This window comes from Ascaphus truei, chromosome 20 (assembly GCF_040206685.1).
Source record: "Ascaphus truei isolate aAscTru1 chromosome 20, aAscTru1.hap1, whole genome shotgun sequence".
Taxonomy (NCBI): Eukaryota; Metazoa; Chordata; class Amphibia; order Anura; family Ascaphidae; genus Ascaphus; species Ascaphus truei.
In genome coordinates this window covers 24,811,362-24,832,537 of record NC_134502.1, presented here as the reverse complement: position 1 = coordinate 24,832,537, position 21,176 = coordinate 24,811,362, and the positions used below count along the sequence as shown (strand labels likewise).

General features: G+C 49.7%; 1 protein-coding gene across 1 annotated transcript in view; it reads right to left on the bottom strand.

Annotated features, from left to right (window-relative positions):
* The window catches only part of SMARCA4 (SWI/SNF related BAF chromatin remodeling complex subunit ATPase 4), an 83,965-nt gene that overhangs the window by 17,523 nt on the left and 45,266 nt on the right, over nucleotides 1-21,176 (bottom strand). The window contains 12 exon segments of the mRNA XM_075577840.1: nucleotides 1,717-1,794; nucleotides 4,526-4,753; nucleotides 5,958-6,121; nucleotides 9,301-9,467; nucleotides 11,564-11,610; nucleotides 12,268-12,354; nucleotides 14,093-14,200; nucleotides 14,312-14,425; nucleotides 16,362-16,604; nucleotides 16,939-17,049; nucleotides 19,657-19,723; nucleotides 20,133-20,296. Coding sequence (XP_075433955.1) covers nucleotides 1,717-1,794; nucleotides 4,526-4,753; nucleotides 5,958-6,121; nucleotides 9,301-9,467; nucleotides 11,564-11,610; nucleotides 12,268-12,354; nucleotides 14,093-14,200; nucleotides 14,312-14,425; nucleotides 16,362-16,604; nucleotides 16,939-17,049; nucleotides 19,657-19,723; nucleotides 20,133-20,296 — 1,578 coding nt within the window.

Here is a 21,176-nt window from a genome sequence, read left to right as displayed (position 1 = left end):
GCACGGTGTTCAATTCTGGAGGTCTCCAGAAGGACAGAAATAAACTAGAGATTGTGCCACGAAAAGTCCCGAAAAACGACGTCCGACTTCTAGCAGAAGACTACAAGAGAGACTGAAGGACCTCAACAGGTACAGCTTGGGGGAGAGGGGTGGATAGGATTGAAACACATCAATGGTGTCAACAAGGTGCCCGCATATTTTAGGCAAAGACGGTGGTCATTCTCTGAAGCTGGAGAATATGGGGAAGCACTTAACGGATAAGTGTTGTGAACGCCTAGAATAGCCTCCCGGGGGGCGTTGGTAGAGGCCAATACAGCACGGCTTCGTCCGTAGTGCAGGCTACACTAGGACGACAATGTAGTCGTGCATGGTGCGCACGTGCACTTGCGCTACAGGGAGAGCGGCGCTTCGCAACACAAACGAGTTTGTTTTGCCAGCGCGACGCCGGCACGCCTGCGAGCGCTGAAGCCAAACGCGTTCCGCTATGGACGAAGCCTTTGGGAAATGAAACACGGATTGGTATAGAAAGTGCTATCCTAAATATTTAAGAAAGCAAAAAGTGTCTAATGGAGTCGAAAGGTCTCACCGCGGGGGGAAGAATGGGCAGACTGGGAAAGGGGAGAAGTGGTTTTTATCTGCCGTCAAATGCTACATTACCGTGAAGAACACAAACACGGTTTTTAAATCTTTTTAATAGGATAATCAAGTCTAGAATAGAAAACCTCAACACGAGACCCCATTTCACGTTCTTGTTGCAAGCAAGCGGACAGACTTCCGATTCCACTTGTTTGGGGGGCATGAAACAGAACCAACACTAGTTTGTCTGGGTGACAGCATCAGGGGGAGGGACTTGCAAAGGGTTCTGGGTAAATAGTTTTTTCAAATCAAGGCCATAACATCTTGAGGGCTCCATTATACCAGATGCTGCTGAGCGGCAGCACGATCCGGTGCTGCCGCCGAGCGGCATCTTGATTATACCAGGGAAACGGCAAAGCGGAGACAGGGAGGCGTGGCGGGGGCGTGGCCGTGAGCGGTTCGGCCTCATTGGCTGGAACCACTCACGTGAACTCCATTCATTTCCGCCCCGGGGACTCCCTTCTTCCGCGAGATACTGACCTCCGTAGGGGGAGGCGCCGGCAGCCGCTCCGCTACCAGGGATTACAAAATGGTGGCGTTTCAACGCTCCCACACCCTGCGGGCCAATAGGAAGCCTGCGCCCGGATGAGGTCACGGCTTCCTATTGGCCCACGTGACGTGGGAAGCATTAAACCTGCGGGAGATACCGGCGCCCCCCCTGCGGAAGCAAATATCTCGGGGAAACTGGGGCTCCCCAGAGCTGAAATTAACGGGGGTTCAGCTCGAGACCCCCCTCCCCCCCGCTTCAATCCCATAAAAAAATGTCAATAAATAAATGGCTTGTATTGCTCCTATGAAAGGGGAAAAACCCACATCACCTGGCAAACGGCTATTACAACTGGCTCCATGACTACAAAGGACTAGAACAGGACTGGCCAACTCTAGCACTCAAGTGCCCCCAGCAGGTCAGGTGTTCAGGATATCCCTGCCTCAGCACAGGTGGCTCAATCAGTGGCGCAGGTCTTCACTGAGCCACCTGTGCTGAAGCAGGGATATTGCTGAACACCTGACCCGCTGGCGGCCCCCTTGAGGACCGGGGCCGGCCTAGAACGTCACCCCGGGGACGGCCAGGTCACTTACCATGAACAGGTCAAACTCCTCCTCGTGCCTAGCTATCATTTGGTTGACCGTTTCGTCGTCCGGCACCTCATCTTCTTCCTGCAGGCGGGAAGTATCGTTATCGTCATCCGTTATCTACGGATTACAACACGGGGTTAATAAAGGGGGGAGAGAAAAAAACAACAAAAACAACAAAAGCAACATAGCTTAAAACGATCCAACATTTAGCAACCAAATAATACCATATTATTACAAGGCATGACCGTAGCAGGTCCTAACACTGAGCGTTACAAGGCATGACCGTAGCAGGTCCTAACACTGAGCGTTACAAGGCATGGCCGTAGCAGGTCCTAACACTGAGTGTTACAAGGCATGGCCGTAGCAGGTCCTAACACTGAGCGTTACAAGGCATGACGTGCCCGCCCCCGGCCAGTGACGTGCCCGCCCCCTGACAGCGCGTGCAGTAAGCAACCGCAAGGCCAGGGAAAGCATCCGCTTTCCCTGAGTCTCAGCGCGCCTCAGCACGCCAGCAGGGAGCCTGGCCGAGGCCTAAGTGGCAGCAGGCTTAAGACGCTTTGGCCAAAGGGTTAAACTAAATGACCCTTTTACAAGAGAGATATAGGTATTGCACGGTGTATTTTGTCACATTGGAAGTAGCTTTGGGCATTTTTGTTTTTAGTTCAAAATATACATTTATAGATTTAAAATACGATTCCGACATCTATACCAGATTTAAAATATCTCCCGGTTTTTGTAACTGAAATCTATGCAAGTTCCAAAAACACTTTTTAAGCACCGAATGTTACCAATCCATTGGCACTTGTCTTAACATTTTAGAATAACTATTTATATTGCGCTTCTCTCCCCACGGGACTCAAAGCGCGTCACAATTACCAGTATAGTGCGCCGGACGCAACATTGTACAGGGATGTCCTCGCTTTCCCGGCGGCGCATAATTGCAGAAACAAAAAACGATTATCCGCCGTGGTTTTCGCGTCTCCGACGGAAACCGCCACCGGTTAACGTGGCTCCCGCATCCAACGTGGGTTTGCGGGACGCATTGTGTCGGAAAAGCGAGGACTACGTGTACGTACGATTTTTACAGGCGCATTTAACAAAATAAACCCATAGATTTGGTTGCTTTAAACCGGGCCTGTAATGTAATTATCGCCGAATAACAATACAAATAAAGTTACTGGATCGTTTTATACCTTATTTAAAGCAGCAAGTAGAGGCCGTTAAAAAAAAAAAGTAAATATATATATAGTGTTCGACAAACCTATACATTTGCACGCCCCGGGCGAGTGGATTTAACATCGTGGCGAGCTCCTATTGGCCCAAGCAGCACACGTGTGATACTAGGTGGCGAGTAGATTTTTTTGTTCGGCGAGTAGATTTTTTTTGTTCGGCGAGTAGATTTTTTGGTGACTTGTCGACGTGTGTGTGTGTATGTGTGTGTGTGTGTGTGTGTGTGTGTGTGTGTGTGTGTGTGTGTATGTATATATATATATATATATATATGTATATATATATATATATATATATACATACACACACATTTTTTTTTTTTTATAGGATTGACGCAGGGTGTCTCTCTCCGGAGCTGAACCCCATTAATTTCAGCTCCGAGGATCCCCCGCTTCCAGAAATCCGTAGGGGGGGGGGGGGCGCCGGTATCTCCTGCGAGTTTAAAGCTCCCACGTCCCGCGGGCCAATCAGAAACCGCCACCGGATGTTGTCACGGCTTCCTATTGGTCCAGGGTTTTTTCAAAAAGCGGCCATTACGTGAACCCCGGCTAGCGAGGCCAGAGCGGCTACCGCCGCCCCATGCGGAGGTCTGCATCTCCGGAAGTAGGGGGGGGGGGTCGATAGAGCTGAAAGTGATGGGGTTCAGCCTCGGAGATCCCCTCCCTGCTTCAATCCTACATTACGTATAACACCGGCCCCACGGATTGCTGCTTTAATGGGATTTGACACTAAAGCACATACAGTCTGAAATCCCGTGGGTAATGCAATAGGATCATTTTAGGTTTTTTAATAACATTTAATTTTGTTTTTATTAATTTTTATACATTATATATATATATATATATATATATATATATAGATATAATAAATGAAAAAAAAGGTACAATCCCCGATTGTTTGCACAAAAAACACTAACAACGTATTGTCATTTTCTTCTAGAAACAAACAAAATGAAAGATCTGGCTGTTTTGGTTTCTTGGGAAATTCAGCATTTTATTTTGATTGGGGACTCTTCAGTCTATAGTGTTACTCAACCTCTAGCCCAGGGGTGTGCAAACTTTTACCTCCGCGCCCCCCTGCCGGCGTTCCCCCCTTCCTTACCTCGTCTCCGGCGTACCGACGTCACGATGCCATGGCAACGTGACCAGCGGCGTCATTTGGTGCCCGTTGCCATGGCGACGTGTCACCAGAAGCCGCCGGAGCCAAGGAAAGTTACAGGGAGGCCTTCGCCGCTCCCCTGGCACGTAATGCAAATGCCTTCGGAAAGAGCGCAGGACCTCTGTAACCGCTGTGTAAACCCCCCCCCCCCCCAAAACAATCTCACGCCCGAGTTTGCGCACCCCTGCTCTAGCCCATCTTGTCCAGGTTAGAGTCTAAGATAAGGTGGGAGAGGGACTTTTGCCTGCGCAAACTCCTGCTCAGCACATGGCGAGATCACATTAAAGGGAGCAGCCGGAGGAAAAGCAAACCCCCCCCCCCCCACTCCCAAGTCTCCGCTTCCCAGGACCAACTCTTTCCACATCGAACTGCTACGTTTGGCCTTGGTGCGGCCTAAGCGGAAGGCGTTGCCAACGCGTTTCACCTCGTCTTGCTCCTCGTGCTCCAGGATGGCCTGCAGGAAAGCCTTCCGCTCGTGGCTGGAGGATTTCTGGTCGAACATCCCCGCCTGGATGACTTTCTGGTCCACGTTCAGCTTGTACTTGGCGGCCGCCAGGATCTTCTCCTCCACGCTGTTCACCGTGCACAGGCGCAGCACGCGCACCTCGTTCTGCTGCCCGATGCGGTGCGCGCGGTCCTGAGCCTGGAGATCCTGTGCGGGACGAAGAACAGAGAGAGACAGTGACGCCTCCCGTACGTATACCACGTTCCAGCACCCATGCAGGTTTCCCATACGTATACCACGTTCCAGCACCCATGCAGGTTTCCCGTACGTATACCACGTTCCAGCACCCATGCAGGTTTCCCGTACGTATACCACGTTCCAGCACCCGTGCAGGTTTCATTTAGGGGGACCCCCTGCTTCCTGAGATGCTTACCTCCGTAGGGGGTATCCCTGCAGCCAGGGAACGGTGTACCTAACATAATGGCGGCGTTTAAATGTCCCGTGTCACGCCGGCCAATAGGAATCCGTGACATCATTTGGTGCGGCTTTTTAAAAATTGCACCCAAACCCTCTCTGCTCCCCAATCACCGCCTGGGTTTTATCAACTGCCCCCCTCGGGAAGTCTTCGGCCTTTAATGGTTCATAGCACTATTACAGTCTACAAAAAGCACAGGCCAGACAGACAAAATTCCTGTCACTAAATATAGTTTTGATTTGATCATATTCGATAGTAGTAAGCCCGGTCGGTGTATGTAAAATTTCTATTTCAACACTGTACTCAATACTGCATGTTCCTCTTTTAATAGTAAAGCAAAGTATGACTTGTTAAAGTTGAACATTCTCATTTATAAACATTATTTGGCTCTCTTTTGTATGGTTAATAAGAGGCCGATTAAATATTCAGCTACACATTTCTCGGACGGCAGCAATTCTACACTCCTATCAGTAGGGACTTGCGAAGGGTTCTGGGTAATCGGATCAGGAGGAGGGACTTGAAGGGTTCTGGGTAATCGTATCAGAAGGAGGGAATTGCAAAGGGTTCTGGGTAATCGGATCAGGAGGCACTTGCAAAGGGTTCTGGGTAATCGGATCAGGAGGAGTCACTTGCAAAGGGTTCTGGGTAATCGGATCAGGAGGAGGCACTTGCAAAGGGTTCTGGGCAAACGTATCAGGAGTTACTTGCAAAGGGTTCTGGGTAATCGGATCAGGAGGAGTCACTTGCAAAGGGTTCTGGGTAATCGGATCAGGAGGAGGCACTTGCAAAGGGTTCTGGGCAAACGTATCAGGAGTTACTTGCAAAGGGTTCTGGGTAACGATATTACGAGAGGGGGTGGGGGGCGCTTACGAAGCGCTGCGGGTAATTGTATCACAAGGGACTCGGGGTAATGGCAACTTCACGCTCTGTAACTACCTGGTGCGGGTTCCAGTCGCTATCGAATATGATGACCGTGTCTGCAGACTGCAGGTTCAGGCCCAGACCGCCGGCCCGCGTGCTGAGCAGGAAGATAAAGTAGTCGGATCCAGGCTCGTTAAAAGTCTTCAGCAACATACCACGGTCTTCTGCTTTCGTGGTACCTGCAGAACAGAAGCACGAGTTATAGGAGGCTCTTTACCGAGGGGTGGCAGTGCCTTATTGCCCTATATTGAGGCCTTTTTTACTCTGCATCAGCTGAAAAAGAACCGATACATTCTCACTACTCTGAAATACGGTGCTTAAAACCTCACCACCGCCTCCTCCGTATCTCACACAAAAAAACTAAGATTTAACAAAAATGGGCAAATCTCGCAAATAAAAAAAAATATATATATATATATATATATATATATATATATATATATACACACGTTTCTGCAACTCGTAGTAAAATGGTTTAAATGAAAAAAAAAATAGATGAAAATAAATGCGATTGCAAAAATAATTAAAAATCAGGTTCAAAATAAATAAAGATGCTGAAAGAAAGCAAATATATTCTGACCACATTACAACCAAGCAGATACAATTCAAATGTCTTCTAGGTCCCTCCACACCAGTACAATCGAATGGAGATTGAGTTCCGCCCCGGTGATGGAACGGACAAAACCTTCAAGCAATCATGTTCCATCAGTTCTTTACCTTACAGCAGTTACTAGAATGGTGGTTTCCATCAGATGCATTGTAAGTCACCCCAATCCTCTCTAATAGCGCGTCTGAGGTCAGATGCATTGTAAGGAACCCCAATCCTCTCTAATAGCGCGTCTGAGGTCAGATGCATTGTAAGGAACCCCAACCCTCTCTAATAGCGTGTCTGAGATCAGATGCATTGTAAGGAACCCCAACCCTCTCTAATAGCGTGTCTGAGATCAGATGCATTGTAAGGAACCCCAACCCTCTCTAATAGCGTGTCTGAGATCAGATGCATTGTAAGGAACCCCAACCCTCTCTAATAGCGCGTCTGTGATCAGATGCATTGTAAGGATCCCCAACCCTCTCTAATAGCGCATCTGAGATCAGATGCATTGTAAGGAACCCCAACCCTCTCTAATAGCGCGTCTGAGATCAGATGCATTGTAAGGAACCCCAACCCTCTCTAATAGAACGTCAGAGATCAGATGCATTGTAAGGAACCCCAACCCTCTCTAATAGCGCGTCTGAGATCAGATGCATTGTAAGGAACCCCAACCCTCTCTAATAGCGCGTCTGAGATCAGATGCATTGTAAGGAACCCCAACCCTCTCTAATAGCGCGTCTGAGATCAGATGCATTGTAAGGAACCCCAACCCTCTCTAATAGAACGTCAGAGATCAGATGCATTGTAAGGAACCCCAAACCTCTCTAATAGCGCGTCTGAGGTCAGATGCATTGTAAATGCAAATCTGTATTTGGGACAATTTTAAAATGAACCAAAAATTACAGGGAACCCTTTCGGGATGCCTGGGGAACCCAAGGGTTCCTAGGAACCCTGGTTGAAAAACACTGGACACGAAGAAAGCGGATTAATGGTTAGAATCATTCCCATTATTTACGTCCCTCCGCTACCAGTACATAACGAGTCCGTTCCCATCTTAGGGCGGAAGAATAAATAAAAGACCGCTATCCATATAACATCATCTTCTTTGAACGGAAAACTTCCAACACGCACACGCATGGTAGATCATATCCAGAAGCGGAATTTCAGACTTCCGTATAGAGAGATTAAATCTCTGGATAAGAGGAGACCAGTGTCCCAAAAATCTAGAAACGCCCACCCTCCAAAAATACTGCAATACTGGCATAATGCTGAAGAGCGAAAGCGAGGTACGTGTGTCCCTCACCCCAACTACACGGCAGGAACAAACCTATGGAAAACAAGCAAGGAGCAACAATCTGTAGCCGTAAACAAGAACCATGAACAAGTAGCCGGAGGAGCTGATGTGATGTTCTACATCAGTGGTTCCCAACCGCAGTCCTCAAGAACCAAAGTCAGTTTTTAGGGATATCCCAGGTGGCTCGGTCATTTTGACTTAACTACCTGGGATATCTTTAAAACCTGACCTGCTAGGGGTTCTTGAGGGCTGGAGTTGGGAACCACTCCTCTAGGCCATGGTGCAGACAGCAGTTGTGGAGATGCAGGCTATAGCAGCTTAGAACAGATCTACATGGCGAGCCTAAAAATCTCCTACTAGCAGAATCCTGCCACAGCCAAGGCTATAGAGCCTAGAACAGCTCAAAGCTGGGCGCGAGCCACCGGCCCCGGAGGGCAAATTCAGTTTCCGCAGGGTTCGTAGCCGAGCTCACTGGAAGGTTGGAGGCCCTATTAGTTACTCCGTGTGTGTAGCTATTAGCCAAACATCTGACTCAGGTAACAGGTGACCACACACACACAAAATCACAGCTTAGTGAAGGCGACAAAAACATATTCTTACCCGTAAAACAAGACACTTCCCTGATTCTGAAGCACACATACCATCGGAGGAGTTATACATAGCATGGACCAACTTCAGTAGCATGAGAACACTCCTTGGAGGCTCTGAATAGGTCATATTGATCATAGAAGCCTTTGTAATACTAAGCGGCCTCAGGTTGCTGGTTTGCATACCCGTGGCCCTCCCACTCCAGACTAGCATCAAACGACAGCCGCTTCAGGGAAGTAGGGAGGGCACACGCTTGCCGCTAAATACCCCAATTGCAGGAGGAATTCATTTATAGCATTCGTTTATTTACTCACGATCAGGACCACGAGTAAGCTCACACCACCTGGCCCTCTGGCCAAAGCAACGTATGGTGGAATTGGGCGAGACTTCTCCTTTGCCCGGGAATAGGGAAAGCCTGAAGGATCCATGTACCAAGACGTGCCAGAAAAATAAAGCCTGCGAGGAGAGAGCCTGCTCCCGTGACAAAAATAAATTGAGAGACGGTGGAACCAGACTAGTTGAAAAAGTGGTCCCATCCCCAACTGGGCGAGGCCTAATCCCCCATTCTTTTGTACTGGCATGGAGGGACAGAGAAAGCAGAAATATTGTAAAAAAAGTCACGTTAAGTAGGCTAAAAAATAATTGAAAAAAAAGGATATTCTGACAGAATCCTGAAAAACCTGAAATCGTTACTGGAAGCCAGAATAAAAACAGGAAATATTTCTACTAAAATCACAAAGAAAATGTAAAAAAAAAAAAAACAACAAAAACCCGAAATCACAAAGCAAAAAAAAAAAAAGTAACTTTGTGATGTTTGCGAGCGCTGGAACCGGTCCACGTTGTGACATCGGGACCGGGGGCCCGGCCGTAGCTTCCCGGCTTACCGTCCAGCCTGAGGTATTTGAAGCCGCGATAAGCGAAGTAATCCTCCATGATGGTCATGAGCGTGGTCATCTGGCAGAAGAGCAAAACCTTGTGGTTGGTGACGCACAATTTGGGAAGTATCCGGTCCAGAACCTCGAACTTTCCAGACGCCCGGTAGAGATCCAGCCTGTGAGAACGGCAGGTTAAAATCAGCGGCTGTATATAGGGTCAGGGGGGGGGATGTATATAGGACCTTGCGGCTGGATATGGATCCAGCGACCAAAGCGGACGGGGTTGCAGGCATACAATGCATCTCCTATTACATGCTAACATGTAAACCACAATATTATTACAATGATATCACTTAATAAGTTAAATCGTCGGGGTGCGAGATTCTCTGCGGGGGAAGCGACAAAGTCCTCTGTAACTCTCTCTTACCTTGGCTCAGACGGCTTCTGGTGATGCGTCGCCATACGACGCCACGTTGCCAAGGCAGCGTGACGTCGTGCAGTCAGAACGCCTGAGCCAAGGTAAGGAAGGGGGGCGCGAGGGGGAAAGCCGGCAGAGGAAAAAAAATTACGCATCCCTGAGTTAAATGACCCTTACTTATGAGACAAATATTAAATTATATAATGTATCATATTGGATGTAGCACTGTAGGACTGTCTTTTGTTGTATACAGGAAGGCACACTCCCAGGAGCGCTCCTTATAGCACAGATCTATATGGTGTGGGTGGGTTTGGGTTCTGAGCTGGCGGGGGGGCTGTGTGTCTTTGTTAATGTCAATAGGTAAACAATTGTTTGAGAGTTTGTGACCCCCTCCTCCTCCGTTTTAAGCTCCCTCCTCCCACATTTAAATGGCAGCTCTCGTTATGCCCCTGTGAACGAGCAGTCTGTTGAGACAGGTCAGAGAGAGGTGCAGAGAGCGTTTGCAGGTAGTGTTAGGATGCGTTAAAAGGGTTTACCTTGGCGTGGTTACAGGCGTCAATATACTTTGGTCAAAGAGTTTAACTAAATGACCCTTACTTATGAGAAGACATAAGTATTTAACTATATAATATGTCATATTGGGTGTAGCACTGCGGCTTTCTGTCTTTCATTTAACACGTTTAAAAGTAAGAGACACCAACACCCCCCCAATCTGTTACCTTTTAAACAAAATCAGTACGGCCCCCCCAAACTGAACTGCAATTTTCTGTTACCTCCAAAGACCACCTCATGTGGACCTTTGTGTACCCGTGTTTCTGGACCCTTTTGGGAAATGAATATGGCTGCTATCCAAGCCTCACTCTCACGGGCCAATAGGAATCCGCAATGTCAGAGCAGGATATTGCAGCTTCCTATTGGAACGATCAAGGAAAAGATTTGTTAATCAGAGGCCCTGTTTCGATTCTGCCAAACAAAATAAAAAATAATGAAACTGGGAGGATTGCTTCTTTAATACATAATCTTTATCCCCGAAAAACAGCGATATCTCAGCCAGAATCACCGTAATCAGAAGTACCCCGAATGGCAAAGTGACCTAATGACAGGGACGCGTGTAATGGGTTAAAGTGGCAGTCCCACCGTGACAGGGCAGAAAGCCTGTCTAAAAGGGGCTTCAATAGAAAGCCTGTATTGGTCAGAGGAATCCAGCAGGGAGCTGGTTAATTGCAGCTACAGACGATTAACCAGTCTCCACCTGGCTCATCGGACAGGTAGAAACGCCTCCTGCCGGGACTGCAGGAGATCTCGAGCACAGAAGGACTGCACTTCCTGCAAGACACCAGGAACCAGAGTGTGCCCCCCCCCAACGGACACAACCCAGAGACTGACATAGAGCCCCCTGCTTACAGGGACCTCTTTGGACTTTGGGGTCATAGTTTGGCAAGGCGCCTATCCTCCCGGCCCTGCAGATAGGGACAGGGAGAGCGAGATCGCTCTAACAAAGGGATCGGATGTTTGTGAATAAAAGCCATGGCTTATTGTCCCCAAATATGTCTCCGTGGTTGTACCTCTGCACATGTCTCTTACCCCCACATAGGAGCCACGCGACCCAATGACAGGGACTGTAATGTGTTAAACGGGTCCGTCCCACGTAGGGGCAAAGTGACCCGACACTGATGTGTTGAGCCCTCACCCTAAAGCTCGTGACACAAACAAGGTAATGGACGCCCCCGGTGTAATATAAAGACTGTTTTAGACTCGAGGCAAAGATCACAAAGTCTCACAACGTTACTCCGGGGGAGGGGGGGGGGGGGCAGATAAAAACAAGGAAAAAAGTGAACGGGAGGTTTAACTTACCCCTGCACGATGCCTCCCGTGAACCCCAAGTGTTCAGAGAACGACTCCTGAAAAAGACACCAAAGGAGTTACAGGCTCACAAGTGGCGGACTTGAGGGAAAATGGAAAACGTCTACAATTTTTAGGAGACTTCCCACAATTTGGTTAATTATTATTATTATTCTCACAAAATTACCAGTGTGGGGCCCCGAAACCCATAGTCCCTAAACCAGGGGTGGCCAACTGCAGCCCAGCAACAGGTCAGGCTTTAAGGATATCCCCGCTTCAGCACAGGTGGCTCAATCAACGACTGAGCCACCTGTGCTGAAGCAGGGATATCCCAATACCTGGACACTTGGTGGGCCCCCTGAGGACTGGAGTTAGGCACCCCTGCCCTAAACGATTAGCCTTCCCAACCATGTTGAACACCTCAGTTAACCCATTCGCTGCCAGTTAGCTCACTAGTTCTATGTAACGACACCTTCCAAGCTCTCCTACTTAGCTTGCGGTTTCTACAAAAAACGGCAACGTTCGAGATCCTTTAAATAATGTCTGCGTTAGTCCTCGTGTTTGCCGAACGCCGTTTAGGACTGTAACATTTCTATATTAATGTACGTTTTGGGCCGGGGGCCCTGTCTTTCCTGCCCTACCAATGCGTATATTGTGTTAAAAACGGATGTCACAGAAAAAATAATAATATATAATTTGTGTCCATTTCTGCTCACCTCTATATGCTGGAACATGTAAGGATGGTTGCAAATCTTTCTTAGCTGCATAATCGTGTTCATAAGCGTCTTGGTACCACCTTTACCCTGTGGGGGAGAGAGCCAGAGAAAAGGAGTCAACAGGAAACTTGTGATACAAGAAGGCCCGGAGCCTGGAGTAGAGTGTCCACATGGAATCTCACTTGCTCAGCTCCCCCAGTCAGAATGGGGCATGGTTATCCACGCAGACTGCAAAGAGCATTATCAGAAACGGGTCAGATGTGACCGTTGCCAAATCCTTTGCTTGAGAAACGCAGTTCATGCCGGGGGTTAATATAGTAAATAAAGAGGACCAAACATATACTAATAAGTTAGGACGCGCTGCGCAGCATCATCCTTAATTATTGCCAAATTATGGGACACCGGAAACCCCCTTTAGAAGGTAGAAAAAAAGAAAATTAGAAAGGAAAGGTTTACCGGGATATACCCAATAAGTAAACATGGGAAGGATGTTGATCCAGGGAGTAATCCGATTGCCAATAATTGGCGTCAGGAAGGAATTTATTTTGCCCCTTACGAGATATCATTGGATAATGCTCGACTGGGGCTTTTTTTGTTTGGAAAACACAAGATCTAGTTTGTACCGTGCACTCCCGGCTAGAAAATATTTGTTCCGCGAAACCCCTGATGAATTCATCTTTATCGCCGACTCCTCAGACTGTCGCTAACAGAACGGTGTACCCGATCACAGGCAGTATTGTGCCGAGCTCGAGGGGCTTTAATAAGGCCCCAAACGGCCCCTCTGTGTGTGTAGGCAGCATGGGGGCTGTAGCGGTCACTCACTGCATGAGCTTCTAAACCCCACAATGCCTTGCTGCTGTGGATACAAAGCATTCTGGGAAGCTCCTGCTGCAATTGACAGCCAGGCCACCCATGCCAAGGTGCAGTTTGGGGCCTTACCAAGTACTCGGTCCCAACACCGGCTCAGGAACCCACTACACTCATTGGGAGCCGCCATTACAGATTTGTCGTTGGCCAACCCCTTGGCGACACCTCACGAACCCCATGTTGGGAATCAGGGCTCTAGATCAATATACTGTAAATACAAATATAGAATGAGGATCTCCGTCGACCAAGTAGAAGACAAGTTGGAGTCCATGGACAGGTGTGTTTTTCCAACTCCATCTCCCTACTCTGCGATACATTACATTCAAGTGCTCAGCACTGGGCAGTGCAATGGAGCGGGATGAATGGTAAGATTTACTGCTGTGTGGGGGTTGGTGTGGGGGGGGGGGGGGTCGGTGTGGAGGGAGGGGTGTCGGTGTGGGGGTCGGTGTGGAGGGAGGGGTGTCGGTGTGGGGGGTGTCGGTGTGGGGGTGTGTGTCGGTGGCGTGGGGGTGAGTCGGTGGATCGGTGGCGTGGGGGTGAGTCGGTGGATCGGTGGCGTGGGGGTGAGTCGGTGGATCGGTGGCGTGGGGGTGAGTCGGTGGATCGGTGGCGTGGGGGTGGGTCGGTGGCGTGGGTCGGCGTGTGTCGGCGTGGGGGTGTGTGTCGGCGTGGGGGTGTGTGTCGGCGTGGGGGTGTGTGTCGGCGTGGGGGTGTGTGTCGGCGTGGGGGTGTGTGTCGGCGTGGGGGTGTGTGTCGGCGTGGGGGTGTGTGTCGGAGTGGGGGTGTGTGTCGGCGTGGGGGGGGGTGTCGGCGTGGGGGGGGGATGTCGGCGTGGGGGGGGGTGTCGGCGTGGGGGGGGGGGTGTCGGCGTGGGGGGTGTGTCGGCGTGGGGGTGTGTGTCGGCGTGGGGGTGTGTTGGTGTGGGGGTTGGTGTGGAACGAGTTGGTGACCGACGTACCTTTTTATCCTTCTCCGACCCGTCCGTTAGCAGGACTCCCTTGGCCTGCATGTGCCTGTACAAGACGCGCTGTAACGCCGACATGTCGCATTTGATCACGTACTCCACCTGCAGACAGGACGAGAGCGAGCTCAACCACGGCCTCGTGACTCCCAATCTAAAATCGCTCCCTCGCCCACGTGAGCGCCTCCCCGCCCCCCGCCCGGGAATGCGGATTACCTTCTCCGGCAGCTGAGCCTCCACCTCCTTCTTGAGCCTCCGCAGCAGGAACGGGCGCAGCACTTTATGCAGCCGCCGGATAATCAGGATCGTCTCCTCCTCGTTCAGATCCACCTGGGGAGGAGGAGGAAGAGAAACGGTTACACTCGCTGTGCCGCGGGGGCCTCCGTGTTATTCCACCCTATTCCTGGCAAGATAAATCTAGTGTGGTTTTCCGCCTCGCTCGGAAGACCGTTATAAACGCGCCCCTCTGTGTTTGTAGAAACGCTATGGAATTGACCTTGTTCCACACGAACGCATGCGCGAGCCCGGTTTTATTATTTGCTCTCCATGCCGTACAATGCAGGGTCTGCTTTCACTTTGTTTTGTTTTTTCCTTTTTCACAGATTTTTCAACTGTATTTTTTTTTTTTTTTTTCAAGTGAGCCGTAAACCTAAATTAATATGGTCGCCAATCCTCTCCAGGGTTGCCGCCTTCTACTGAAGGCCAAACCGGAGAACATTAAAAAACAAAAAAAACTCTCACCTGCAGCGGCGTCTCCCGGCATCCTCCTGCATCTCCCCCTACAACTCCTAGGAGCATGACTGCGCCGCATAAAACGACGCTGCGTTGCCATGGTAACTGGACACTACGTGGCATGCGGCGCCGTGACGTCGCCATGGCAACTGACGTCACAGGACGCCGTGACATCACGTAGCGTTCTGATGTCCCGGCAATGCGGCGTCATTTGACGCGGCACAGCCATGTTCACTGGAGTTGCAGAGGGAGATGCAGGAGAATGTCGGAGAACGCCGGCGCACTCCGCCCCCACCCGGAGATTAAACAGACTAAACCTGTAGTCTCCGGGTCAAACCCGCAGTGATGGCAACCCTGATCCTCTCCCCACTTGGTGACAGACTCCAAAGCGCCTCATCAGAGGAGCTCAAGATCAGACCGTCCCTCTGACGAAGTCTACATGGAAAACGGCTCTGTGGTGACTGCTGGGGGGTGGAGCATGAATAAAACAGGAGATGTTTAAAACCAGAGACATAACATAAAACACAGACAAAGCTCAGTGCACATCCAGAAAAACTTATACACGGTACAGTGCCTAAATATACATGTATAAATAACTAATAAATAAAATGGTCTTTTAGTTTAACATTTTGGCCAAATTGTTGTAAGCCCTTGAGCCAACTACACGGCAGACCACGTTTCAAGGGTCCCTAACACTAATACTAGTAGGTGTAGGTGTTCTGTATGTTTTATAATTCTTGTTCAGTTAGTCTTGGCTGATTGGAGGGTGGCACCCTCCTACCTAATTGAAGCTCACTCCCTCCCACATGTAAATGGTTAAAAGCTCACTCCATAGCATCTCCAACTATCAGGGGAACTTGCCTGCATGCAGTGTGATTGTGACAAATCTAATACAGAGTGCTTTTCCTGGTAATGTACAGGTTAATAAAAGCTTCAATCAGACTTAGAACTTTTGCAACTAATATTGACAGATTTATTATAAATCATTCTTCCTGTTATTACACAGGTTATTAAGAATTTATATTAGTGTTAGGGACCCTTGAAACGTGGTCTGCCGTGCCGTTGGCTCAGGGGCTTACAACAATTTGGCCAAACTGTTAAACTAAAAGACCATTTTATTTATTAGTTATTTATACATGTATATTTAGGCACTGTACCGTGTATAAGTTTTTCTGGATGTGCACTGAGCTCTGTCTGTGTTTTATGTTATGTCTCTGGTTTTAAATATATATATTGCCATGCTCAGTAGCACTCCTCTGTGAAACTTATATGCTTATATATATGTAGTGGGTATTTTGGGGGTTCAATATGAGCTTGTAGGTGTCCTGTATGTTTTATAAACAGGAGATGTCAAGTGGACACTAGTAGTGTCCAGGCTTTGGGCCTAGTTGATTAATACAAAAAAAAAAAGATTAAATATGGTTGATAATCTGGGATCAGACTGAGCTCACTTTCAAGATGGGACATTTATAGGTGGATCGGACCCTTTAAAGTTGGACTTGGATAAGGTCAAAGGTTTCTCCGCCCCCAATACCTTCTCCCCGGTCATAGCGAAGGGGGCGTTGAACCACTGCTCGAAAGTGTTGCAACTCTTGAAGATGGTTGGTAGCAGGAAGTTGAGCAGGGCCCACAGCTCTGGAAGCTTGTTCTGCAGCGGGGTCCCCGTCAGCAGCAGGCGACGGGGCGCCAAGTAGTGTGTGTTGAGGACCTGCGTCAGCTTGCAGTGGTGGTTCTTCATGCGGTGACCTTCATCTACGATCATGTACTTCCACCGGATCTGTGGGGGGGGGGGGGGATGAAAGGAGTCAGGACAAAGGGACCTAATGACAGGGACGTGTCTAATGGGTCAAAGGGTCGGTCCCACTGAGCATGTCGGGTAGAGAAGGGTGTTCCACAGTCAAGGGCAAAGTGTGGGCGTAAGCTGGAGCCTCTTAACTCGTATGCAGGACTTTCAGAAAGTGAGCTCTCCGATTGGCTCAGGTGGTTGTCACGGATACACCGAGCCTATCCCGATCCCTTCTGTCCATGGAACTTTCCATTTGGGGAGGAGGGGGGGGGGGGGGAGGGGGGAAGAGGGGGTGGTTTGCCCAGGACACAGTGACCTCTCACACCTTGGCCAGTATTTGCTTGTCCTTGATGATGTATTCGTAGGTGGTGAGGAGGACGTTAAACTTGCCGCTGCGCAGCTGAGGCACAAAGCCTCGGCGAGCAATCGGCGAGCCCTGCAAAAGGAGGAGGAGGAGCAGATTACGTGCAGCACTGTACAGCGATACGGAGCAGCTGTACATCCCACTAATGCCCTAATAACCACCCCGGTGTGCAGGACGCCAGCAGCGGGACGAGTGAGCACAGGAGTCCCGCATTCACTTCCGCATCAATAAAGGAGAAATGGGATGGTGATACTCTGACTCACTACACATTGCAGCACGTTCATTTGCACGCCAATATACAATATAAACCAATGTTACCTAAACATAGATACACAAATACACTACAAAACGTTACATGCGCTCACACGATCAATATGTGCATGCAAAAACACACACGTGTATTAGGGCAGCACGGTAAATATGGGGGACGTTACTGCACTATACCTTTTTAGAAGAACCCCCCCCCCATGTCAAACAAACGTGTCTCTTGCCATCTGCTGGATGGATTTCCACCAAATGTGATACATTTGTTGCCGGGAGGATCGAGATGCTCTGTGACAGTATGCCCCCCTCAGGGGACTACCAATTAGTGTACGGGGTTAACGGCCTTAATGGGCTAACTGGGTGGGATCACTCTGGTATGGATCGTGTGATGTAGGATGTCGTGTGACCAGCGATGACACCATGGGGAGATTAAAGGGTGTGTATATATAGCCCCAACCAATTTCCTAGAAGCCGGTTCCTTGGAGTTTTAGTTAAAGGGCCTCACTGTGAGTCCTGTATATATATATATGTTTAAGTGTATAGTTATGTGTCTTAAGGATGTCCTGTCACCATGTGTGTCCAGTTAAGGAACGTGCCCTATATAGTTAGCACCTATAGCAATGGCCCAAGGTTGTTCTCATGCGGGAAGAGGAGTGAGCGTGTGCTCAGCATGGACTTCTCAGAGTACGAGCTCTGGAGCCTAATCGGATCAGCCCCGCCTGGAAGTCCTTTGTAAACTCCTGATATGTATGGACGTACAGAGCAAAGGTATAATGACCCCCAGAGAGTAGCGTGTTTCCCAAGGTAATCTCCTGCATAGCGTCTACAAATGCCTTATATAACCAACAAGAAATTAAGCAATCCTAAAACGCAAAAATAAGAGCCGAATATGTCGCTGCTTTATAAATATCCGGAGGAGAGGCCTGGGCCTTCTCCGCCCATGAAGCTGCCGTAGCCCCTGTAGAATGAGCCTTCAAACCTACAGGAGGAATTACTCCTGTTGACTTCTAGGCCTCAGTAATGGCATCTTCGAGACCTCTGGATATAGATGCAACAGATGTTGCCCGACACTTCCTGGGTCCATCAAACAGCACAAATAACCCATGGGCTTTCCCGATACTATCCATCCTTTGCATGTATCTGGTTAGAGCCCTAACTGCTGTACATCGAAATCGGGCCCCCGACGCTGCCCACCACACGTCGGGCTGGGACAGAATGAGGGAACCACCGACGTCCTGATTGGCATGAAAATCTGACACGACTCAAGTCTGAAAACGTATTGGGAGTCCTTAACACCATCTTGTCCTGGGGCCTCGGAAAGACTGGCTGGCGGCAGGATACCGCCGGGAGCTCTGCAACCCAACGTGCGGTTGCGATTGCCGGAAGGGAAACTGCTTCCATTGCGAGTAGCGCCGTGGGAAGCTCGAGGACCGGTTGGTTGAGGAAGGAAGCGAGCTGCTCCCCAGCACCAGATTTAAATCCCACAGAGAAAACAAGAACCCGGATTATGGGTCTGATTCTAGACGCGGCTCTCAAAATCTAGCGGTCATAGGATCCAGTGCAAACCGAAAGCAGAAACTCAAGAGATTCTGGTTTCAAACCCTTTGAAATCCTTGTTGAAGGAAGTCCAATATACTTGGGATTTCCAGCTGCAACTGTTGGACGTTGCTTAGTTCACCCCATAGTATGAATGTTCTCCAGATTCAGTCAGATTTTAGAAGTCACGTGTTTTTCGGGAACGCACAAGAGTGGGTAACACCCCTCATTGGAGAATCCCTTCGCGCTCAATGGCGGGGCTTTTAAGTTACACGCAGTCGATTAAAAACATTGAAGTTAAAATGGCGGGGGGCCGGATACATTGCAAGAAGAAATGACCATCGTTGGACAGAGATGGAACTCAACTGGATTCCAAGAGATATTAAAAGACCAAGACGACGACCCAAAGTAAGAGCCGATCTGGGAGGAGTGCAGGGTTTTAGGGTTTTAGGTTTGAGCTCACCTAATTGTGTACACACACACACACACACACACACACACACACAGTGACACACACACAGTGTCACACACACAGTGTCACACACACAGTGTCACACACACAGTGTCACACACACAGTGTCACACACACACACAGTGTCACACACACACACAGTGTCACACACACACACACACAGTGTCACACACACACACACACACACACACACAGTGTCACACACACACACACACACACACACACACACACACACACACAGTGTCACACACAGTGTCACACACACACACACAGTGTCACACACACACACACACACAGTGTCACACACAGTGTCACACACACACACACAGTGTCACACACACACACACACACACACGTTATAGATCTAGACATCTCCGTTCTAGATATGTAAACACAGACCCATTTACCTTGTACGAGACCTTCACCACAGATGGCCCCCACTTATCAAACTCGTACACCCAGTTAGAGAGGGTCCTGGGAGACGGAAACAGGAAGGTAAGTGAGAACGCAAGCTCTTATTCTGATGGATTACACGAGACCCCCCCATTCCTGCGGGAGGCTCACACTGTATCAGAGGACAGGTCAGCAACTTCTTTCTTAAAAAGGGTAGTGGGTGCATGGAAGGGCCTCCCAGCTAGAAATCGGCAAGTTTGTCAAAAGTTGTCCGATTGACCATGTTCTCTCTCGCAACCAAATTTGAATTTATGGGGGGAAATTTGCCCGTCTCGACTCCTGGGGGAGGTGGGGGAAGCGAACACGGTGAAGGAGTTGGGTTAAACACGCGGGAGGAAGGGCTGGGTGAGGGAGGCCAAGATGCACAGCAAGGAAAATATCACGTGCAGACGTCGGTGGGATGAGCAGTCAGCGGGTCGGGGTTACTCACGAGAGCGGGACGATGATGAGGAAGGGTCCGTTGATGCGCTTGTGCTCCATGAGGTACGTGATGAGCGCGATGGTCTGAATGGTTTTCCCCAAACCCATCTCGTCCGCCAGGATCCCATTCAAGTTGTTGTTGTAAAGCGAGACGAGCCACTCCAGGCCTTTAACCTGAGGGACGAGAGAGGGTTAATATAGCTACACAATGACATGTATACACCGCACAGTTACAGAGCGGGCAGCGGCAGTGCCAGTCACACACACACACTACTACACCATGACATGTATACACCGCACAGGTACAGCGCAGGCAGCGGCAGTGCCAGCCTCCCCCTCACACACTACTACACCATGCCATGTATACACAGCACAGGTACAGCGCGGGCAGCGGCAGTGCCAGCCTCCCCCTCAAACACACTACTACACCATGCCATGTATACACAGCACAGGTACAGCGCGGGCAGCAGGAGTGCCAGCCTCCCCCTCACACACACTACTACACCATGCCATGTATACACAGCACAGGTACAGCGCGGGCAGCGGCAGTGCCAGCCTCCCCCTCACACACACTACTACACCATGCCATGTATACACAGCACAGGTACAGCGCGGGCAGCAGGAGTGCCAGCCTCCCCCTCACACACACTACTACACCATGCCATGTATACACAGCACGGGTACAGCGCGGGCAGCGGTAGTGCCAGCCTCCCCCCTCACACACACTACTACACCATGCCATGTATATACAGCACAGGTACAGCGCGGGCAGCGGCAGTGCCAGCCTCCCCCTCACGCACTACTACACCATGCCATGTATACACAGCACAGGTACAGCGTGGGCAGCGGCAGTGCCAGCCTCCCCCCTCACACACACTACTACACCATGCCACGTATACGCAGCACAGGTACAGCGCAGGCAGCGGCAGTGCCAGCCTCCCCCTCACACACACTACTACACCATGCCATGTATACACAGCACAGGTACAGCGCGGGCAGCGGCAGTGCCAGCCTCCCCCTCACACACACTTCTACACCATGCCATGTATACACA